The 21,521-nt window shown below is 49.5% G+C and overlaps 3 protein-coding genes and 1 long non-coding RNA gene across 4 annotated transcripts; 2 read left to right on the top strand and 2 right to left on the bottom strand.

The window, feature by feature from the left end:
• Positions 1-3,173: 3,173 nt before the first annotated feature.
• On the bottom strand, positions 3,174-5,533 carry LOC104582242 (protein FAR1-RELATED SEQUENCE 12-like). Its single transcript, XM_010231639.1, has 4 exons — positions 5,493-5,533; positions 5,192-5,303; positions 4,968-5,090; positions 3,174-4,157 (listed from the first exon to the last, which is right to left on the bottom strand). The coding sequence occupies exons 1-4, from the start codon at positions 5,531-5,533 to the stop codon at positions 3,174-3,176; spliced, it is 1,260 nt and encodes a 419-aa protein (XP_010229941.1).
• Positions 5,534-16,298: 10,765 nt separating this feature from the next.
• On the top strand, positions 16,299-16,967 carry LOC100825800 (histone H3.2). The gene has a single exon (XM_003564233.4). It carries the CDS (start codon positions 16,392-16,394, stop codon positions 16,800-16,802), a length of 411 nt encoding a protein of 136 aa, XP_003564281.1. The 5' UTR covers positions 16,299-16,391; the 3' UTR covers positions 16,803-16,967.
• Positions 16,968-17,299: 332 nt separating this feature from the next.
• Positions 17,300-18,955, bottom strand: LOC100827634 (GDSL esterase/lipase At4g01130). The gene is given in 10 exon segments (XM_010231638.2): positions 17,300-17,407; positions 17,409-17,601; positions 17,715-17,814; positions 17,817-17,890; positions 17,892-17,938; positions 18,054-18,085; positions 18,088-18,202; positions 18,280-18,485; positions 18,586-18,644; positions 18,936-18,955. Coding segments are annotated over 10 exon segments (954 nt in total).
• Positions 18,956-20,247: 1,292 nt separating this feature from the next.
• On the top strand, positions 20,248-21,521 carry LOC104581639. Its single transcript, XR_729684.3, has 3 exons — positions 20,248-20,409; positions 20,567-20,676; positions 20,778-21,521. It is a non-coding gene; the product is annotated as an uncharacterized LOC104581639 (long non-coding RNA).

The following is a 21,521-nucleotide window of genomic DNA, read 5'->3' as shown; positions in this document are numbered from 1 at the left end:
GCGCGCTTGACGCACCGCCAATCACGATGCGGAAAAGCCATTGACTCTATGAGCATAAAAGGGTTTGGCCAGCATAAAAGGGTTTGGCCGTCCACGTAGATCAATTGGCATTGACTCTACGAGGACAATCAAAATCCTCGTAAATCATGGGCTTCCCTGTGTGTATCAAGGATGGCATAGTCATGCCAGAGTTCGTTGCGAACGATATCGGACCCTCCTTCCGAAATGGTTCGCAACCCATTGTGGTACCCCTATGATACTCATGTTTCCCCTCCCCGGAGTCCACTTATTTTGTTTTTCGAAAAAGTTGAAAAAATTCGGAGTCGAAAAAACGGAGTTGCTTGGGAGAGGGCGTTTGGGTTACAAAATTGTGACCAAACTCGTAAAAACCATAGAAAATTCAAAAAATTTGGGTAAATCCAGAAACCGTGTTCAAGTGTCATCTTTGGTGTCCTATATTCCGTGTAAAAAAATGAGGACATTCGGAGAGGGTCGAAAAAACGGAGTTGCTTCGGAGAGGGCGTTTGGGTTACATCAAACGTCATTTCGGAAGGGGGGGTTCCGATTTTTCGACATCCTCGGAATCGGACCAAATTTGTTTTCCATGCTAGCGTACCCCTATGAACAACGGCCGGCCACTTGGTTTCATGTTTTCGAAAAAATTCTGATATGAAATCAGCCAAAACCGCAGAATTTTGACCAAATTATAAAAATTTGCAAATGAAAAGACAAAAGGAAGACAAAAGGGTACGTACGTTTTTGCATGCATGCAATCACGTACCCTATAACTGCGCGGTCGGTGGGCGAGTTAAAGCGGTCGTGGTCTGCGCCGGTTTCCCACGCAGCCGCCCTGCCAGTCACCGTGCGGGTTCCAAGACGCCTAGCGAGCCGTCCCGTCGCGTGTTTCCCACGCCGGCGTTATTGCACCCACCAGCCCTCTCGTCTCCCCGGCCAGTCGCCTCCCTCGCCGTTATAAACCCCCCGCCTCCCTCGGCGATCCCCACACCGCAATCTCGCCTCTCTCTCCCCCTCGCACCTCTCTCTCTCCCTCGCGATCATGTTCAGCAGCGGCAGCGGCGGTGGGTGGGGACGCGGCGATAGCAGCCGCCGGACGGACGACGCAGTGGCGAACGGGTTTTTCCCGCACACGCTGCTGTCCGACCAGGCGGAGGCGTTGTACCAAGCTGGCTACCCGACTCCGCCGGAAACGCGCCTCCCTTCGGGGTGGCATCTGAGCATCGGCGGGGTGGGGGTCCCGCCGGTGCCGCCCGTCGGGAGCCCTCGGTGGCGCGCCGACGTCGCCCGGCGCCGGCCGCTCATGTCGGAGGACGACCCGCAGGCCCCCCGATACGCCGCCGACAACACGGCGTACTGGGAGGCGCTCTTCCAGGGCGAGCGGGCGGCCGAGCTCGCCCAGTTCGACCCCGCCAACCCACCATCTGGACGGCACAACGTCGTCGGGCGCATGGCTTGGTGGGGCGTGCCCAGCCGCACGCTCGCTGCCGTCCTCGACCACCTCGAAACCGGCGCGCCCCTCCCGGCGCTCTCCCCGGCCTCCCTCCGCCGCAAACGAGGTCCGGCGGCCTCTCACCGCGGCGCAAGAGGATGGCCGTGAAGAAGCGGCCTGCGGCACGCCCGGCACGCGCCATCGTCAGCCGCGACGGGCCGCCGCCGTCGCCCGGAGCACCCGCCCAGGAGGAGCCGGCGCCATGGTGGGCGCAGGAGCGCGGCGTGCAGACGTCGCTCGTGGCTCCCGGGAATCTCGAGGAGGTCCCGGGCTACCAGGCCGCCATGGTGCTCTCCGCAGTGGAGCCTCCTTGGATGACCGAGAGAGAGGCGCTCGCCTGGTCGCCTGGTCGGCCGCTAGTAGCAGTGCCGGGTTTGTCCCGGTGAAGGACGAGCCGGTCTCCGACGGCAGCAATAACAGCGACTTTAGTTGGAGTTTCTTAGATTAGGTTTAATTTCGTTCTAACATGTAATAAATCCAAAATGTTTGAATGAAATTCGTATTTCCATTCCGTTTAAATGCCTATTTCCATTGCCGTTTAAATGTCGCATCAGAGATTTAAACATATATGAAAAAATGGCCGCGTCGGCGAATATATAGTTTAAATTTGGTTTAATTTAGTTTTGTTTACGTAATCTGCATAGCCGATTTAAACTGCAATCAACAGCACTGATCCTAACGCATTGGTGACAACGGACCATTTTATGCCGGTCATGCCGCCCCTAAACTGGCGAGTTGGGACTAAACGACGGCATCTCCCTGCACGCGCGCTTGTGGGCCGCGCGTGTTGGGCCGCGACGAGGGAAAGGCCGCACGCGCTGCGCGCCTGCGGGCCACGCGTGTTTAGGCCGCGACGAGGGAGATGGCGTCGTTTAGTCCCACTCGCCAGTTTAGGGGCGGCCTGACTGGCATAAAATGGCGCCCCAATTAACTAAGTATGCTACATTATGCTACATTCTTATCCGCTCATGATAGTCTAAATTACCGCTCGAAATATAAGAGTACAATAAAGTTCATAAAATATACATCATTGAAATTTTGTAAAAAGAAGATGAACGCCGGCCCTGCCCTTTTAGTTCCCATCCGCCTTGCTGCACGAAAAGATACGGCAAAAATTCAGCAACAAAGTAATTCAGTACAAAATGTATTGATGATTAGTGATGTCTGAAGGCCCTTACGACGGATGTAGTTTGCAAACTTTGCTGCGTATGTTATGGCCTGGAAGCTTGCAGGTGCTGCACACCTGCGGTTTTGTTTGCTCGTCGTATGCTAGTGGCCGGCCATTTTTCGTTATGGGCGAGTTATGACCGGGCCGAAATTTAGTCTTCTGCTTGGGCGCTCCTTTGGTACAAACTTTGACGGGATCGCCAATCAATGGGTGTGTGATTTCTGTTTTCTTACCATCTTCTTCATCGAAGAATCTGTTGCCCCCAGCTTGTGTCTTCGATATCATGTTCTTCAAGAATCCTTTCATCTCACTGAACTGGACCCGATCATTGCACGCGACGTGGAAAGCCTCCGAGCCTAATACGCTAAGCTCGCTATATCGTTTCCGCTCCCCTGCTCCGGACCATCATCCCCATGCAAACACATCATTGTTTCGCCTCACGGGCACTCCATGCCTGGCTGTTTTCGAGAAGCGTGGAAGAACACAACATCGAGGAATTTATTCCAATTTCAATACCTTTAGTATGTAGAGGATATGCTTGCAAGGGAGACCCTTACGAGCCATCATACGACAGCTGCACTTGATAGTTTCTTCAGAACTTCCGGGTGTGTAGTCCACGGCGAACCTGTACCTGTTGTTGTTTTTCCATCCAACGATGAAACGCCGAGGATCTCCGTCGTGTACATCAAACACTTGTAGGCCGCCAATATTCTTGAGATCTTTCTGCACCATATAAAAGTTTGCCGGAGTGAACACACGTGAATCGGCAACCTCGATCGCCTTACAGTTTGTAACTGCCACAGCTAGTGTCTGAGAACAGCTGCAGTCATCACTTGCCTCTGCCTCGTGGTTACGAACAGTTGCGTTCTCATAGTGCACTATCAAATCGACGAGAGTCATTCCGAAGTCAAGGTGAAGGTGGAGGCATGAGTTCAGACTTTCACTTCTCTGATTGCTTCTCATACCTAGAAAAAATCCTCCCGAGAGATAGGACGCGGCCCACAGTCTTTTCTTTCTGTACATCCTCCTCAGCCATGGTTCTGTTCTATCTGTCCACAATTTCTGAACAAACGCGTTCCACCTGTCTTCGAATGTGTCTTCTGAAGTGGTGTAGTATAAGAGAGACCGGAACTCTTTTGTTGATTTAAAACTAAGGTGCTTCTTCATGTTTTTCTCTATGTGCCAAGAACATAGACGGTGCCATACGCCTATGTGGACGGCCCCAATAGCCCTGATCATAGAAGCGTCACCATCAGTGATCACAGCCTTCGGTTTCTTCTGACACATGGCTCTCAAGAATGTTTGGAGCAGCCATACGTATGTTTCTTCAGGCTCGTCTGAAACGATGGCGCACCCAAAAACTGTGGTCTTACGGTGATTGTTCAGACCAACAAAGGGAATGAATGGCATGCCATACCGGTTCATCTTGTAGGTATTGTCAAACACGACGACGTCGCCGAAATCCTGATAGTCCTGACGTGACTGCGAATCACACCAAAACATGCTTCGCAGTCGTCCCATCTCATCTGCCTGGTACTCGAAAAAAAATCAGGATCATTGTCCCTCCTGCTGAGCATAATGCCGAGTGAGGTGGGCGCGTCACCCTTCGCAATCAGCTTTCTCTTCTCTCTGGCACACATGTTATACACATCCCATCTCACGAATCCCACTTCACTGTATCTCCCGTATTTGCTTATGAAACTACTCATGATCATGTGCTTTCTGACCCAGCAGCTCCCAATGCTAAAATTTCTGCTTTCTAAAAATCTTTGATTTTCCTATGCGACTGAAGAAATGGGACTTCGTCCGCTTTGGCCAATATATGGTTGTGGAGGTCGTCGAACCTTGCAACAACCCAAACCCAACGCTGACGGTCGAGCTTCACAACGAGATGCGCTTTGCAGTTGCATCGAGATTCAGCCCTTAGCCTTTGCGAGCGGCCTCCCAGGTTGGCAAAGTACCTCTTATGACGTTTGCCTTCCCTCGAACAGACAAAACGCCTTAAGCGTACTTGTCCGGGAGCATTCTTGGTTCGTTTCACCTACTCTTCTTATGCTGAATCCATTTTCTTTAGCATAGTTGTTGTAGAAACTGTAAGCAGCATCTTCCGAATAGAAAAACATCTCCATTATTTGATGGTATCTACCACTCCGATCTTCGTCAAGTTCAATGTTCATGTTAAAACTGCAGTCTCCCGCTTCTTCGTCCTAAAGATGGTCTTGCAACTACACAATGTGAAATACATATATAAGTCTCAATATCATTAAATCATGTAACAGCTGATCAATGTACCTCACTCGTGCTTCCCGAGTAGGACCCCGTAATAACCTCCGATTCTTCAGGGTCTTCTTCATGCCCCATGTCAATGTCCGAATTCCCAATGTATTCATATTCATCGCCGGAGCCCATCATGGACTGTAAAAAGAAATGAAACCATACGCATCATAACTTGGCGTCACGTTCCTTGTATTTATCATCGCTTCAGGTATGATTAGGAAACAAGGTATACAACTTACATCGCTCATGTAGTCCGAATCAGCAGGATCGGCCTGCTCATGATCAACACCTAATTCACGCTCAAGCCTCACGTTTCCGTCGTCGGTTCCTTCGCCATCAAATGGCCCGTTCCTAGGACTAGATGACGTGGATTCATTATCCGAACTAGAATCCCCGCCCGCGTATCCGTTGTCGTCCTTTATACCTCAGCACTGCACAACCACATGAACTTGCGATGTTATTGATAATGAAAAAGGCAGAATGTATAGGTGGCTACCGGGGTGGCGGAGCTAAACTATAGCGCTAGCTAGGCTAACCTACATGAGGTTGGCGTGGACGCCAATAGCATGAAAGCACGGCATTACCTTCGGACGAACAGAGGAGGCGGGAACCACGACAGGGTTGGTCGAACGAGACCACTCCGTCGAGATATGTGTCCGGCTGCCGGAGTTTTCACGGAGATCTGTGTAAAAGGTTGGCGAGGTGGTCTCGGGTCTCTTCCGCCGGACAGAATCGCAGATGGCGGCCACCGCATGATTTTTTTTTTGGAAACCGCCAGCCGAGAATGTATCGCGTGCGCGAATCGTGGCGTTGATCCGGCCGTTTCTGTTTTTGTTTTCATTTTCTTTTCTTTTCTTTTTTTTCTATTTACATTTGCGGGCGGGTTACCTCGACGCCGTACACGAATACGTACGCGACTACGGGGTTACACAGGGCTTGGATATGGCCTTACGGCGGGTTATAAGTACGTGAGCCTGAGTTAAGTCGCGGGGTCCTGAAAAACCCGATGACTCGCGGGGGCGGGGGGGCGGTATCGAATTACGCCTCTTCACATGATTGCGACATCTCGCTCACACTAGTGCGAACAAGCAACATACTAGTAGTACGTGCTATGTATTGTAGCATTTCAAAACAACTTCCGCGGCAAAATTCCAAACTAGTCAACCTTTCACCACCAACCACGGAGGCATCTGACTTCACCAGTTCGGCCTTGCCAGAGCTAGATCGATCTAAAATGTGGGCAATCTTGGTGATTTACCAACCCACCAATTAACCATAAGATGTTCTTTCATATCCTTATAACTAATAAAACATGGCAACACAGAAAAATAATGAAGATATACTATGTTTTGTCACTCGGCCATATATAAACTCTCTTAAATTATGATGGATGTCCCGGGATCGTAAATTGACTTGAGCTGCATGGTGGGTCATTTTTTTCCGCAGCGGGTTAAGTTAAGTAGTAATCTCTCAAACCATAATTAAATTTATTGTCGTTGTTTTAGTACAACCCAGCACAGTGGCCCCACTCGTCATATTTCCTCTCTGTACCATAATCCTCGTGTCACTCGGCCACCTTTGGACGTCTCACACCCCCCTGTCCGGCCCTCTCTCTCTGTTGCATGTCCCTTTCTACGAGATCAAGTAGAAATCGTCCGCTCCCTGCCTGCTCGATTTTCCCCACAAGTGCTTTCTTTTTTGTTACAGCGTACGTCGATATCGGGCAGATATGTATAGGAGTACGTATAATCAAACGTGTCCTCGCTGCCATGTGCGAGCTCAGCATCCGAGCACCGTGGACTTGCGCGCGGGCAGTCGCGTCCCGCACACGCGCGCGCGGCTCTACGGGAATACGTGCGCAAGTAGTAAGTAGTACTACTCAAGTTGGAAAGGAAATGTCAAAGATGCATACGATTCCAGCTTTGGAGGGCATACACAACTCCTAAGCTGGAATCAGATCGGTCACCAGCAAAGTCTTCCAAAATCTACTCTCGATCCGGTCGACGACACTCTCTTGTCGTTGTTACATCCGGCGCATGCATGCATCACGCCGTGCATTTTTAACACGAAAAGATCTGCCAGCAGCGCGCGCGCGACGGTACGTCTCCCCACAAAACGAAGCTAGCTAGCCCTGATTAGACGACAACGTACTTACTTATACATCAACGACCTCCTTGACGGCGAGATCTCGTCCTTTCCACGTCCCAACGTACTACTAACTCTCGGGACTTAACTTTCTTTACTGTATGTACGTTGTGATGACCAAATCAGAAAAGGACACACGCTGACCAAAGAGAGCTAGGCCGGGTCTCCGCTCCGTGCATAAAGGTTAGTTTGCGTTTACTTGCATTTTGCAGGCGTCCATATCATATCGTGGTTTAATTGCCCGGGTACCTAAAATACAGGCAGGAGATCTTGCTCTTGCCCCTTCAATCTGACGAGATGACCGTAGAAATTCTCCATTACGCAGCGTACGTACGTACACATGCCTCTTCTCTTTACTGGTAGCGTTGGGTCGTCCGTCGTCGTTGCCTTTACTGGTAGTCGGCATCTCACCGCCAAATCTTGCTACAAAATCTATCCGCTGAACAAGCGAGAGATATGCATGCATCAGTTTATTTCTGGAACTATATGCATACGTCACTGCATTTAATAAAAATCTGCAAAGCAGGGATGGTGTACCAGCTCCGTATATATAAATTATTGTGCTAGTCCTCCACTGTGTGGCGACAATAGAGTAATGGCCGGCCAGCGATCGAGAAGGCCAGAAACCTGTCCTCCATTTGACGCCAATATATACTTTCTTTTTCTTAGTAATTTGTTTGTGTGCGTGGGAGCGCGCGTATCTTACTTACGTACACATGGTGGTGACCCAAACGGGTAGCTTGGATCTTTGCTGTTCGTCTCTTTACGGTGTTTGGTTAGCCAGTGACCGAGTGACGTGTGCTGACGTTGGATCGTTGTCGCTGAACAAGTGCTAGCTCTACGGGATCATCGCGTCTACCACTAATTGGTAGTGCTGGGCTAACAGCGGTGTGGTGTGACTGCAGGTGGGACCGACAGAGCGAGCTTGTGATCCGGGGCTAATCCATGGATGAGAAAGGAAAGGACACGCACCGACCAATGCAGTTTTGGTACCACCACAAATCAGTTTCAGGCCTACGGACGACACCAGATTCCCAGCAAGGTTGCCCCGGGTGATCATTGTTGCCTGGCTGACTCTATGGTCCAGTCCAATGGTCCATGCGACAGCCAAGGAGTTGGATTGGATCACTCCATCAGTATTTGCGAGATCTCGCCAAAAGCTACTGCTTCCTCGCTAACACAAAACGATGTTTCAAATTTGTTAAAATTTGAATGTATTTAGACATGATTTAGTGTAAGATGCATTCAAATTTAATGAAAACTGAGAAAAAATTTATTGTACGGATGAAGTACAGTTCTTTCGTCCAAGGAGATAAAGAATGCAAAGCACCGCATGTTGGTTGACTAGGGCAAAAGATGGTTTCCGTCGTGTCTCAGTGATTCGAAACTTGGGCCGGCAGTCTAGGTCCATCTGCCATCTGCTCGGGGCTCTTTTGCACTGAAACCAAGGGGCCGGCCTTTTCCGAGGTTAACACGTGCACGGACCAATTAAGGCCCAGTGTATACAGCAGATTCTGGGCCTGTTTGGTTGTGTGCGCAGGTCTTTATCCACACACACAATACAAAATGAGAGCCCTGTATAAGTGACAAGGGGCTACCTCGGCATGCCCAAACTGTCAGGGATGACACCGGATAGGATCAAGGCGACACACATTAGCCGAGATGACGAGTGCAATGCCGGCACAGGCATGTACGCCGTCATCCTTAAGCTGAACTAACATCAGACCGGCATAACAGGGGTATGACGGCATGCCTATCTTGTTTTATGTGGTTGCAGGTTAATCACGAACAGTCCGATCTCGGCCACCGCCGAGACACGTCAACGGTCTTATCCTTATCACATGGCACAAAGTAAAGCAGCGCCCTCTTTATCACGGGAGAACAGTCGTTGCTTACGTCGCGGTGCCAGGCGACTGCGCAAAGAAGCACCGAAAGAGAACCGATGACGGAAGCCGGCGCGTGGCTACGGTACGTGTTGCCAGACGCCAGGAAAAGTAAAACTGTCTTGTTCCCTGCCGTGCCACCCGAAGGGAACCAAGGGGCGTGCCCGGCGGGGCCCATGGAAGATAGGGTTAGCTTTTGGTCCACATGTCAGTGTGACATTGGCGGCCTATAAATAAAAGCACTACCCCTCCCAGGAGAGGGGTCATTCACTTAGTCATCTAGGGTTTCCCCTTCTTCTTCTTCAAGAAAGCTGCTCAAGGAGCACCATCGTAGATTTCGGTATCTTGGCAAATACTACAAAGTAGGAGTAGGGGTTTTACCTCAACAAGAGGATTCCGAACCTGGGTAAACCGTGTGCATGTTCTTGTGTTTGTGCGTGTTTCTCGTCACGTCCTCCCTCCTCCAGTTCCTCCTTCGTCCATTGGCCTCAACATAAGCCATCCTATGGCATCTGCCGTGACACCACCACGACACAAACTAAGTGCTTTTGATTAGGGAGAGCACGGGTGTGTGTTGGCGATTCCATCGGCTAACAAGGACACATGAGGCACGACTTACCCAGGTTCAGTGCCCTCGGAAGGTAATACCCCTACGTCCTGCTTGTCTGATATGTATTGATGGAGAGATTACAAGGTTGTCATGAAGGCGTGTATGAGAGATGAGATATGTGGATCCGTCTAACAGAGAATAGGATCTGCTCCCCGGCCCCCCCTCCTAGTCCTTTATATAGGAGGCTAGGTCTCGGGCGTAGATTCCGGATCGGTTACAATTAGAGAAAAATCCTGATTTGGTTTCCTTAATTATCTGCTCTTATCTTGAGCCGCAAGCCAAGGTAGTTGGGCTTCACGAATTCTAGTGGGCCTTCGAGTGGACCCCCTGTTAGGCCGTAGCAGGTATACCAAAGGTGAAGACCTAAAGGGTCATTCCCTCGTCAGTTAGCCCCGAGTGCCTGTTCGAGTCGTAGACTCGAGTAGGGACTCAATAAACAGAAGGCGGACTCGGTAATGTGTCGAGCTGAAAACAGTTTGCTTGACTCGGAAGTGCGTCGAGCTATGTCTTAGACACACAGGATAATTTTAGCGGAATTCAGAAAAGCTTTGTGGGATGGTTGCGTAACACGCCTGGAATACTCGATTGGTCGAGTCCAGTTAATTGCACCGGAGCAAAAACTTTGTTAGCATACATTAGCACTCGAGTCCCCAGGCTCGAGCCTGGATAACTGGCGGTATTCGAGTCAAACCAGCCGGAGGCTTTACAGACTCGAAATCTAGGACTGTAGGGCGATCAACCAACGCGTCCGTTGGGATCTTTCTTCATGCAATGGCATGGATAAACTGGAATTGCCTGAAGGTGCTAATTTCCAGGCCCAATGGAAACCATCGGGTCTTACCTTCACGTTATGAACGTGGCTTCGGGTGTGTTCCGCAGTCTGTGCTAACCAGGAAAACTGTAAAATGCCCGCTGTTGGGTATGATTCGGAATTTGTATCGGCGAGTGAGGCTTATCAAGGAGCGGACTCGACTTGAGCTCTGTCGATTGTTGGCGCAGATAATCATGGTCGACTCTGTTGAGGACCCGAAGGATGGTGTAACCAGCGGACCCGAATGGTGGCGGGCTTGACGGATCCGAAGGGTGATGCAGACGAAGTACCGGGTGCACGGCCAGCGCTCCCGGTGGGAGTAGCCCCTAAGTGTCTAGCCGAGTCGTAGACTCGGGTAGAGACTCGAAGTCGCGGGCCACATATCGTGTAGTCGTAGTCGGTGTGACGGCAGAATCACGTCAAACGCTGGGACGGACGGCGACGACACGGCGCAGATGGCGTCGACGAAGCGGCGAGTCGAAGAGTGGGAGGACGGCGAGTCGGACAAGCGCGATGAGCACTCCCGGTGGGAGTAGCCCCCGAGGCTATCTTCGACTGCTGGTAGTCGAGCATAGACTCAAATCTTCGTGGCCTTTGTGCCTGGCTTGATGTAAGCTGCAGTAATTGCAAAAACAGTTTAAAGTATACAGTCCTGATAGAATATCTCATTAGCTTATTAATTTAACAATTATTTTGTTATTTGATCGAACTCGACGTGCTATCTCGTACGCAGGCCCTTTCGTTAGCCTGACGCCCGTTGTCTCTGTCCCATGCCAATCTGTCAGTTGGGTTGCAACTAGGTTGGAGTTCATGGGTTTGACTTCGTAGGCAGAGTCAGCTACCGAGACGGCATGTTTGTTAGCACGTGGAGTCGAAGGTGTTTCGACTGCGAGGACTCGGAAGTGCATCAAGTCGTCGTAGTCGAAAAAGGTCGACTATTCGTAGTCGATGTAATTTCAGCTGTTTGAGCAGAATGTGTCATGTTCAGAATTAACAAACAAATAACAATACTTATCTGCAGGTGTAGCTGTAGCAGTGTAGCTTTGCACGACGCAGCCCTCGAGTGTCGGGTGCGGTGTAAGTCCCCCCGAACGTCGGGTGCGGCTGAGGCAACTTGGCCTGTGTTGCGCAGTCCCCGAGTGTTGGTGCGGCCAAAGGTATTGTGTCGTGTACGGCACAGCCCCTGAATGTCGGATGTTACTGACGGAGTCGACGAGGTGCGGACGGTGACAGACGGAATCGGCGCCGCGAAATCACATCGGATGCTCGGTCGGACGGACTCCGCGCGACGATTGGCGTTGATGCGGCAGACGTAGCGCACCGGACGTTCGACAGGGGCCGACGCGGCGTGGATGACTTAATGTTGTCTTGTTTGGCCTCATATGCAAAGACAAGAACAAAGATATTAGTGCGCAAGATAATTTAAACCTGAGAAAGAGTTAGAATTTTTATGACGGTGTGGATGTCCAATTTTTCCGGCGCGCTCGGGCGCGGGACCGACGTCTTTTGTGACGTCGTTGTTATCGGGCTCGGGCGGCGGCGCAGGCCGGTATTTATTCCAGCGGAGCAGCAGCCATCGGAGTGGCTGCCGGCCGGTACGCGGATGAGCGGTGCCAGCTCGTGGCCAACAGCGGAGTCGCAGACGGCGGAGTCGAGTCGAATTTTTCTGGGACGCTCGGGCGCACGCTTGATGTCTTTCTGTTGTCGACGATTTTGGTGTGCTCCGCCTGACTCGCGCGTTCGCGTTACACGGAATTTGCGTGTTGTACGTCCATGTAGCTAGGAGTGCTGATCGATCCGGATTTATCTCCGTGCGCCGCTGCTCTTTGAATGAGCCCCGCTAGCAGCTTGTATGTTCTGTAAAAAGGAAAATCGTGAGGGCCGTTAGCTTTATTCTTGACAGCAAAAAGAAAACCCGTGGCAGCCGCCTAATTGGGCCGGGCGTCCTTCTGTTGGGCCTGATCCAACGCGGCTTGGTCGCAAGAAGATTGATGCGAGTACAGCGGCAGACTCAGGCTTCTGAGCAATCTGGCTGACGTGTTCGTCCTGTACACATAAAATCAATTAGCATGCAGGTTCCAATAGTAAGCTGATTTTTCCTTGGGTGGATCGATCAGATCCTAGGAAACAATTGATTTGGTCGGAGCTTGTCCTGGGCTCGTTGCAGATGGCCCGCGTCTGTGCGGCTTGACGCAAGGAAGCACACGGCTGGGTCGATCCAGCCAGGCTGTTTCGGTGCAGATGATTGGCGCAGGTGGTGAGGACTCATTTCCTCCCTTTCTTCCTCTAAGCCTCGTCCCCCACTGCTACAGCTCCGAGTCCATCTGCCGCCACCTCTCCCCTTCGTCTCCGGCGGCCTCGCCGTCTGGAGAGGGGGGGAGGGAAAGGAAGGCCAGTCATTCGTCTCCTCTTGTATATGTTTAGTGTTGCCTTAGAGGCGGTTTTCGGAGGATTTTCGTCGCCGTTGGGGTGGCTCGGTCAACACCGTGGGTTAGTGATGTTGGCCATCGTTTTCTTCGTTGGTTTGCCTAACGAAGATAGCATCGGCCAGATCTCTTTCCCCGCATCCTCCTTTATCCTAAATAATCTCCACCTCCTCTCAGATCTGAATCGATTGGAGCAGGTTTTGCCTAGCGTTTCTCCACTCAGCTCTGGATCTGAGTTTCCCCTATCTAGGTTTTCCTTTTGATTTGTGTTCAGTGTCCCTCAGCAACCGGTGAATCTCACCCCCAGATATTTGATCCGTTTTGCTTTTTCCAAGTGCTTCATATTCGTCTTCTTCTTGGTCTAGAGGAGCTTGTTTCTTTTCCGCTGATGTTTTACATGTCCTTATGCATTGGAAAAGAATTGGCTCTGGCAGACATGACTGGCATATATCTCCTGCCTCCCCCTTCAACCTCCTTTTCGGAGGCCCGCTTGGCGGTTCCGGGGAGCAGAGATTTCGTGCTATTTGTCATGGGCCGCCCTGGATCGGGATTTGGAGATCTCTGCCCATTCGAGGGGTGTTGGATATGGCTCGGCGCAGAGAGGATCTACATAATCATATGCGGTGTTAGCATTTTCATCCTCCTGGACATTTACTCCGCAGGACTCTTCTTTCTCCTCTGGAGGCAGCTAATCTCCTGGCGTCTCCTTGCATTCGGCGGTGGTCCTTGCTGCGGCTCATCGGCGGTGAGAACAACTCTGGTCGGTGGAGAGAAAGCTGGGTTGACGCGTGGACGGAGGTCCCCTCCGTCGTGGCAGCTCGAGACTGTACTCATCACACGTGTTGTTTGCTTCATCTAGGAGCTATTCACGTGTATCTTGGAGGCTTGCTTGTAATTTTACTTTCTGCTTTGGTTTCTCGTGCTGTACTCTCCCGTGGAGTTACCACTCCACTGCTTTAATAATATATATCAGGGACCTTTAAAAAAAAAGATTGGCGCGGGTGAAGCTGGTTCCCCAGACGAATCGATGGAGACGTCTGCTGGTTCATGACGGCGATAGCACGGGGCTGGGTGACTCGAAGATCTTCAACTTCTGCTTCGTGTGAGGATGCAGAAGCGTTATCGCTCGTGTTCCAGTCGCAGATTTGACTAATCTTCGTTGCGACTTGGCAGACGACGTGGTGACGGCGACTTCTTCGTCTGATTGTTGTCTCCAGCTTGAGCGAGTTTTCTCCGGTTGATGACGATGCTCGATGACGATGAGGCCGTCGGAATCGTAAATCCAAACACACGTCCATCCCCACGGTCGGCGCCAATGACGAGGGGCTACCTCGGCATACCCAAACTAAGGGCTTTTGACTAGGGAAAGCACGGGTGTGTGTTGGCGATTCCGTCGACTAACAAGGACACATGGAGCACGATTTACCCAGTTTCAGGGTCCTCGGAAGGTAATACCCCTACGTCCTACTTGTCTGATCTGTATTGATGGAGAGATTACAAGGTTGCCATGGAGACGTGTATGAGAGATGAGATATGTGGATCCGTCTAACAGAGAATAGGATCTCCTCCCTGGCTCCCCCTCCTAGTCCTTTATATAGGAGGCTACGTCTCGGTCGTAGAGTCCGGGTCGGTTACAATTAGAGATAAACCCTGATTTGGTTTCCTTAATTATTTGTTCTTATCTTGAGCCGCAAGCCAAGGTAGTTGGGTTTCACGGATTCTAGTGGGCCTTCGAGTGGACCACTTGTTAGGCCGTAGCAGGTATACCAAAGGTGAGGACCTGAAGGGTCATTCCCTCGTCAATACCAAAGGTGAAGGCCTTTTCCGAGGTTAACACGTGCACGGACCACTTTCACGGATGAAGAACCGAATTAAAGCCCAGTGTACAGCAGATTCTGGGCCTGTTTGGTTGCCTGCGCAGGGCCTGTTTGGTTGCGTGCGCAGGTCTTGATCCACACACACAATACAAAATGAGAGCCCCGTATAAGGACATGCCAGATAGCCTAGTGCCGTGCATCCTCTCGAAAAAAAAAAGCCTAGTGCGGTGCAGAATGCAACCGGCGCCGTACGTCGCGACAGACGCAGATCGCCGGGCAAAAATAGACAGATATCGACTCCTACTAGTGAAACCCTAGCCGCCGGAGAAAAATTCTTTTTCCAACTTCGTCGGTTCCCCTCGTCTCCGGTACCTATTGACCCATCAGGAGGTGAGGGCAATCACGGATCAACATCTAGCATCGTTTAGTATCTTCTCTGTAAGGTTTTATGTGTAATTGGCGGCGGGGTCCTGAGGTGGAGCCGACGACATGCAGATTAATGATCTCTAATGCCTCAGCTCCATCCCGTTCTGGCGTGGCTATCATGGTCAACTCCATGGAGTTTTGGGATCTCGCGGCTCGTAATTTCGTGATCTTGGTCATCTTTCTTATCGGTTCGGCGATGATTCAATGGTTCGACAACCTATCTTGCGAGAGGTATGTCCCCGGCCACCACGTGTTCAACGATACTCACTCCGATCCATAAAACTTGTCGAAATATTACACGTATCTAAACGCTTTTTAAACATAAATATATCCATATTTGGACAAATCCGAGACAAGTAATATGGGTCGGAGGGAGTATTAAGTACTCATCGGCTTGGGTGAAGGGCTCATGCGGCTCGATAAAACCTGCAAGGTTAGTGCAGCTTCAGTTTTTCTTTTTACTGTTTCGTCACTAGAGATTTGGAGAAATAACAACATGCGATTGGCGCAGTTAAAAAAGTTGGCTTAAAAGATTGTTGACGTAACTTTCGGTTTATCCGAAATTTTTGTCGTCGTTTTACTTTTTTCATCATTTGCACTACGTTAGTTGAATAAATAAGTCAGACCGTTGTTCTGAAAAAAAAAGCTTAGTGCGGTGCATCGTGTCAAAACGTTACAACATCACGGGACTACTATTGCTGCATTGCAGTAATTCGTGTTGCAATCTTCAGCGATTTCACACAGCTCACGGTTGATTGACTGATCATATTCTTTTGCAAGCTTCTATCCATCCTCTACAACTACGGATTTTTTTTTCAATTTCATTTATCAATGCCAAACAAATGGCTCGAGGAGAAAGGAGAAGCATTTGACACAGAGGTGCGCCAGCGAAATGAAAGAAATCATCTCTTCCGTTCATACAAATGTTTCTGGGCTAGGGTCTGAACGCTAAAACAACTCTCGTATTCAAATGGAAATTTCTCATTTCCACGACCCGCCAGCACAGCATTTCAAGTCCAAGCAGCCCATGGATCGCCATCCGCGGCCAACACGCACAAACACATCTGCACCGTCCATTCCTTCCCAATCCAACGGCTCACCCGGCCGATCCCGCGCGCTTCTCCTCCCGCCGTCCGCGCGCGCCATCGTGCTTCCAAAACCCAAAAATTTCCGCCCGAAATTCCCAATCGCGCGCGTCTTCCTCCCGCTATTTAACCCCCCCTCAAACCCCACCCCGAAATCCAAATCCTCACGCACCACCGCGCCGATCTCCCAAGGAAACACCACCAACTCCTTTCATCCCCGCAGCAGATCCCCAGCAATGGCCCGCACGAAGCAGACGGCGCGCAAGTCAACGGGCGGCAAGGCGCCGCGGAAGCAGCTGGCGACGAAGGCGGCGCGGAAGTCGGCCCCGGCGACCGGCGGCGTGAAGAAGCCGCACAGGTTCCGCCCGGGCACCGTCGCGCTCAGGGAGATCCGCAAGTACCAGAAGAGCACGGAGCTGCTCATCCGCAAGCTCCCCTTCCAGCGCCTCGTCCGTGAGATCGCGCAGGACTTCAAGACCGACCTCCGGTTCCAGAGCTCCGCCGTGTCCGCGCTGCAGGAGGCCGCCGAGGCATACCTCGTCGGGCTCTTCGAGGACACCAACCTCTGCGCCATCCACGCCAAGCGCGTCACCATCATGCCCAAGGACATCCAGCTCGCGCGCCGCATCCGTGGGGAGAGGGCCTAGGCTGTGTGTGCGTCCTTGCCGTTGTTTCCTGCTCGATTTGGTTTGGTTCCGAGGGAATCTGTTTAGTCCTGTTATTCTAGTCCGCCTATGCTTCCTGTGTTATTAGGTTCTAGTCGATGCTATGGTTGTATGCTTGCTTTCGATCCCTAGTTCGAAAATTTCAATGAAAATGGTCTATTTTATCCTCAGTTCTGTTACTTTAGATCTTGTCAGCTAGTAATTTTCTTTGGTCAGATGATTTCATTGAGGAATTGTTTCTGTTCCGGCCTCCGGGAGTTTGCAGGTCGTGTTTGGTTCTTATGATGGTTTTGTGCATAAAAAACCCAAGCCCCAACTTGCAAACGTTGCAGTAACGAGATGTTTTGGCTAAAATTTTGTGTGATTTGGGCCCGTCTCAGTAATATCCATCCAATCTGCAATAAGCAAAACAAATATGTAGGGCATACATTTGTTTTTGAGGTTTAGAGATGAGCATTCTAATTTTGGCCTGAGAAACACTATTTCTGGCTAGTGCTTTGAACAACCCATGGGCTGCGGGCTACGGCAGGCTGGCCAAGTTTGGGAAGATCAGAAGGTGGATATGAGTATGAGCCATTCATCACTGCAGGTGGACATGAGCTTGTTTGAAGCTTCTGTGACATGGATTCCGTCCCAGCTCACATAGTTCTGTGGGTCTCTGCAGGTCGTTGCACTTACAAGGTTGCTATTCAAAACCTTGCTGTTACCACAGTAAACATCTGGATTAAAATTGTAAGCTCCATTGCCGTATCTGCAGCAAGCCTTGGTCCCATACTTCAGCCTGAATTAATCACCAAACCAGTTTCAGAACTTAGAACACTTGTAGTTTCAAATGTGACAGTGAAACAGATGGATCAATGTACTGATTTGATATCAGTAAAGATTTGACAGAGCTTACTATGAGCTTCTGGATGCTGGAACAGCTCGGGCATGACTGAATGTTCGTTGACGTACAAAATCAACGCAGGCTGTTGTGTAAACAACTGTGCGATTGTAACTTGCCATACATACAGCCATACTCATCCAGGTCGTTGCTGTTATGCGGAAGCCTCACAAGGAAGGCTGGGTAGTGCCATGTTGAGCACCATGATGTTGTGAGTCCCAATTCTGTACAAGTCCTGCAAAGAATTGAATTCATGGAGTTTGCCAAATCCTCCTATTATTTTGATTGATCATTTCAAGTCATGGTGGACTCATGGTGACTATTGTTTGTAGAGTAGTACTACCAATTACCATTATTGTTCCTGAGATCTGGGCGATAACTGAAGAATTTGCTTGACGGCGTTGATGCCCTGGGATGCTAGGTTGGAGGTGAAATCATTCTGCATAATGTTAGTGGTGTACAAGGAATTGCCGAGAACATCGGGCAGGGGAAGTTGCCCCTACAACTCAAAGCAAAAATGCATATCTGTTTTAGCTGTATTTTCAAATTCAGACCATGTTTTTTTTGCTACTTTACCGAGAGATTTGTACCACTGCTGCGGCCGGAGGTGAGCACTCAGTTGCCGAGCTTCTTCATCTGTCGGAGCTGGATCCCGGTGACGAAGACGGACGTGTTGGGCAGCAGCGCAGTGGAGGCCAGTGTGGCGAAGTTGGCGCTGTGCCGGAAGTCGGAGCCGACGGACTGCAGGTAGGGGCTCAGCAACGGCAGCCCTACGGCTTGAACTGATCAAATAAAACAACACAATACACATCCACCTAGCTTCTTAGAATCAAGTTACATATTCAGCATTGCTGCTGCATATTTATAGGTAAGTGGTATTACCAATGAAGTTGATGACTAGGCGGCCGGCAGGCTTGCCGAAATAGGTCACGCCGAAGGGGCTAGAATTATGTCATCTGCCGCTAGTGAAAAATTCCTAATCAAATTACCTTAGAGTTCTTCTGCTTGATAAAGTTTTTTGAGAATCTCTCCTTAATAGTGCTTCAACCACTCTGCTGGAATTATGGCTAACATGACAATGATAGCCAGTTAGTACAATACATAGGCATGATACATGAGTATGCTGCATTTGTGGTGCTGAAATTGTTTATGAGAGAAGTTAGAATTTTTTTATCGTTATCTTATTCTCTCTTTACGACTGTACCATTGATTCATGCATCCACTTTGCTAACTCAGAACAAAGAATCGCCATTGCTCCAGTGGTGTTCGTCGCAGTTAAAATTTTCATGCTTCGAAAATTGCAAACTGCAGCCCATCTATTGAAAAAATGGAAGGGAAACACAAAATCCACAGGGCATGTGAGATGGCTACCGCGTCGCTTCTTTTTTTCCTCATGAGCTGAGTTACTTGGCATTACTGACTGCTATGACATTTCCTGGTTTACGATTACATCCCAGGCGTCATAGGTTTTCAGTGTTCCATGTAAACTGAAAGAGATGAGAACGAAAAACATAAACAAAACAATCGCAAAATAACTCTGCGTGTGAAATTGCTATTGTGCTCCAAGGTTATTAGTATCACAAAACTTCTGAATTCTCATGTTACCGTCTCCAATGCAGTTCACTTCTGAAGAGGTGAACTGCAACAGATGACATCAGAAGCTTCATCTAAGAGAAATGGAGCTATAAAAGATGAACTAGTTGTCAGAATAAGAGCAACCATTGTTCAGCCATTCTACTTCATGCTTTCAGCAGTTCTGAATTATAGTACCAAACTCTAAACGGTACAGTTAACTTGCACAGCAGTTACAACCAATGTCACTGCACAATTGTTCAGCTATTCAATTAGCGATTTCAGGAAGAAGAAGAAAAATACAAGTGCAGAGGCCAAAACAGACGATACTCCTGTCAGGAGAACAGATCAAGTTTAGCTAGCAGACACACAAAAGAGGCAGTTAGGCATCATGTCAGTGGTTTGCAGTTAGTAAATATCGGTATCTTCTATCTAAGGCTGAAATGAGATGACTGAACTGATTTGGGTTTTGAAGTTCAGAAATTTCTACCAGGGGCAAACACCCCCAAATGGAAGAACTGAATCAAGGATAGTAGTATCAAATCAACAATTTCCATACCAATGCTGAGACTGATAAAATCCACAAGGCACCCAATAAATACCTACTGTTTCTCCACTACTTTTAGGGGAATGTTATTCTGCTCTCCAGAGTATTGCTCCACCTATCTTTCACCGCACATCTCGCCGTCACAATCATAAACGCCGTCCCACTTGCCTGACAACAAAGACGGAAATACTCACAGGACCAACCACTGTGACGCTACAGGAACCGCCAACCCTTCAACTCGCTGTCACTCGATTGCGCGCGGGACGACCGATATGCAACCACTGTGGTTACCTGTACATGTAGTACTGTTTGCAGATCACACAGTCTGTTTCTGTACGTGTTCTGAAGCTGAATGTATTTTGGTCCATTGGTATGGTTGAGTTATTGGGCCACGTTTGGGTTGGTCTTTGCACTTTATTGGGCCACATTTGTGCACAGTTCAAGATTGGTGGATATATGAGATCCCACTTGCCCTAAAGGAGTAGAAAACGCTCATCGAACAGACATCGAGTTCCGGTCGATAGCGCCGCCGCCGAATAGCGATATCTTTTCTGGAGAGGCACCAACCAAACGGATCCAACTTGGAGGTATGTTAATTACATTGTCTCCCTACATTTTGCACAGATCTTAGATAGTTCATCACCGCATCCACCTACGTTCATCAGATCTGGCCATGTAACTGGCTGTTACGTTCATCAGATCTTTGTAATGAGGTCGTTCCCCTTCTGTTCACATGTTGGGCAGGACGCCACGCATCACCAGATAGTGTCTCTTCCCGCATTGACGGCATGGTTTCTTGGAGCGATGAATCGACTGACAGCATACGCAGCCTGCCAATGGATTTCTCTGACATGGTACGTTTTTGACAAACTTCTTCTAGATTACGGTTATGTTTAGGTTAATGCAGGTCAGTCTGAGTACAATGCATGTCTTATATATATTTGTGTTGATGTAGTGCCCAGAATGGGGTTATGACTCGGATTTCTTTGGTGAGCACGACGACAAGAGCATACTTTGCTCCGGCCACGGAATGCCCGTTCAGCGCCGAGTTGCATGCAACGGGGCCAACACAGGAAGGAGATATCTCGGGTGTTCACAGCTGTTGAGCTTATTGGTTTTAATTATTTGTCATTGCTCGTAAAATTTACAGCGCTGATTCGATGCGCTTAACCCCCCAAGTCCGTGTTTTCTTGAACAGTGTGACTGTGCTTTTGTTCATTGGGTTGACCCGGAGTGGCCATAGCCTTTGAAGAAAAGGTTGGTTAAATTGGTGAATAACTCAAAGGCGGTAGATTGCAAGCGAGAAATGGATAAGGCTCAGCAATATTACGCCGACATGATGCTGGCAGAAGAAGATAAGAAGGTCGCAATCGTTGAGAAGAAGAAAGCAGAATTAGCAGCCGCTCGAGCAGAGGAAGACAGAATGAGCAACTTAAGATGAAGCTTGAGCTTGATATGACAGACTATGTGAGTGAAGCAACCATGAAAGGAGAAGAGTTGAAGCTACGGATTAAGCGTTTGAGGAACGCTCTCGTACTGAAAGAAAAACTCATGTTTGCATGGGCACTTGTTGCGACGTTACTTGCATTCTGTGTAGGTTTTTTAGGAGCATTTTTCTTCAAGGATTAGAACTGTATGGATCATGGTGTTGTACGACATATTGCATGGATTAAAACCATCACATTAGTATCCTTTGTCA

Source organism: Brachypodium distachyon, chromosome 1, assembly GCF_000005505.3.
Source record: "Brachypodium distachyon strain Bd21 chromosome 1, Brachypodium_distachyon_v3.0, whole genome shotgun sequence".
NCBI lineage: Eukaryota > Viridiplantae > Streptophyta > Magnoliopsida > Poales > Poaceae > Brachypodium > Brachypodium distachyon.
This window is presented reverse-complemented; position numbering and strand designations above follow the sequence as displayed.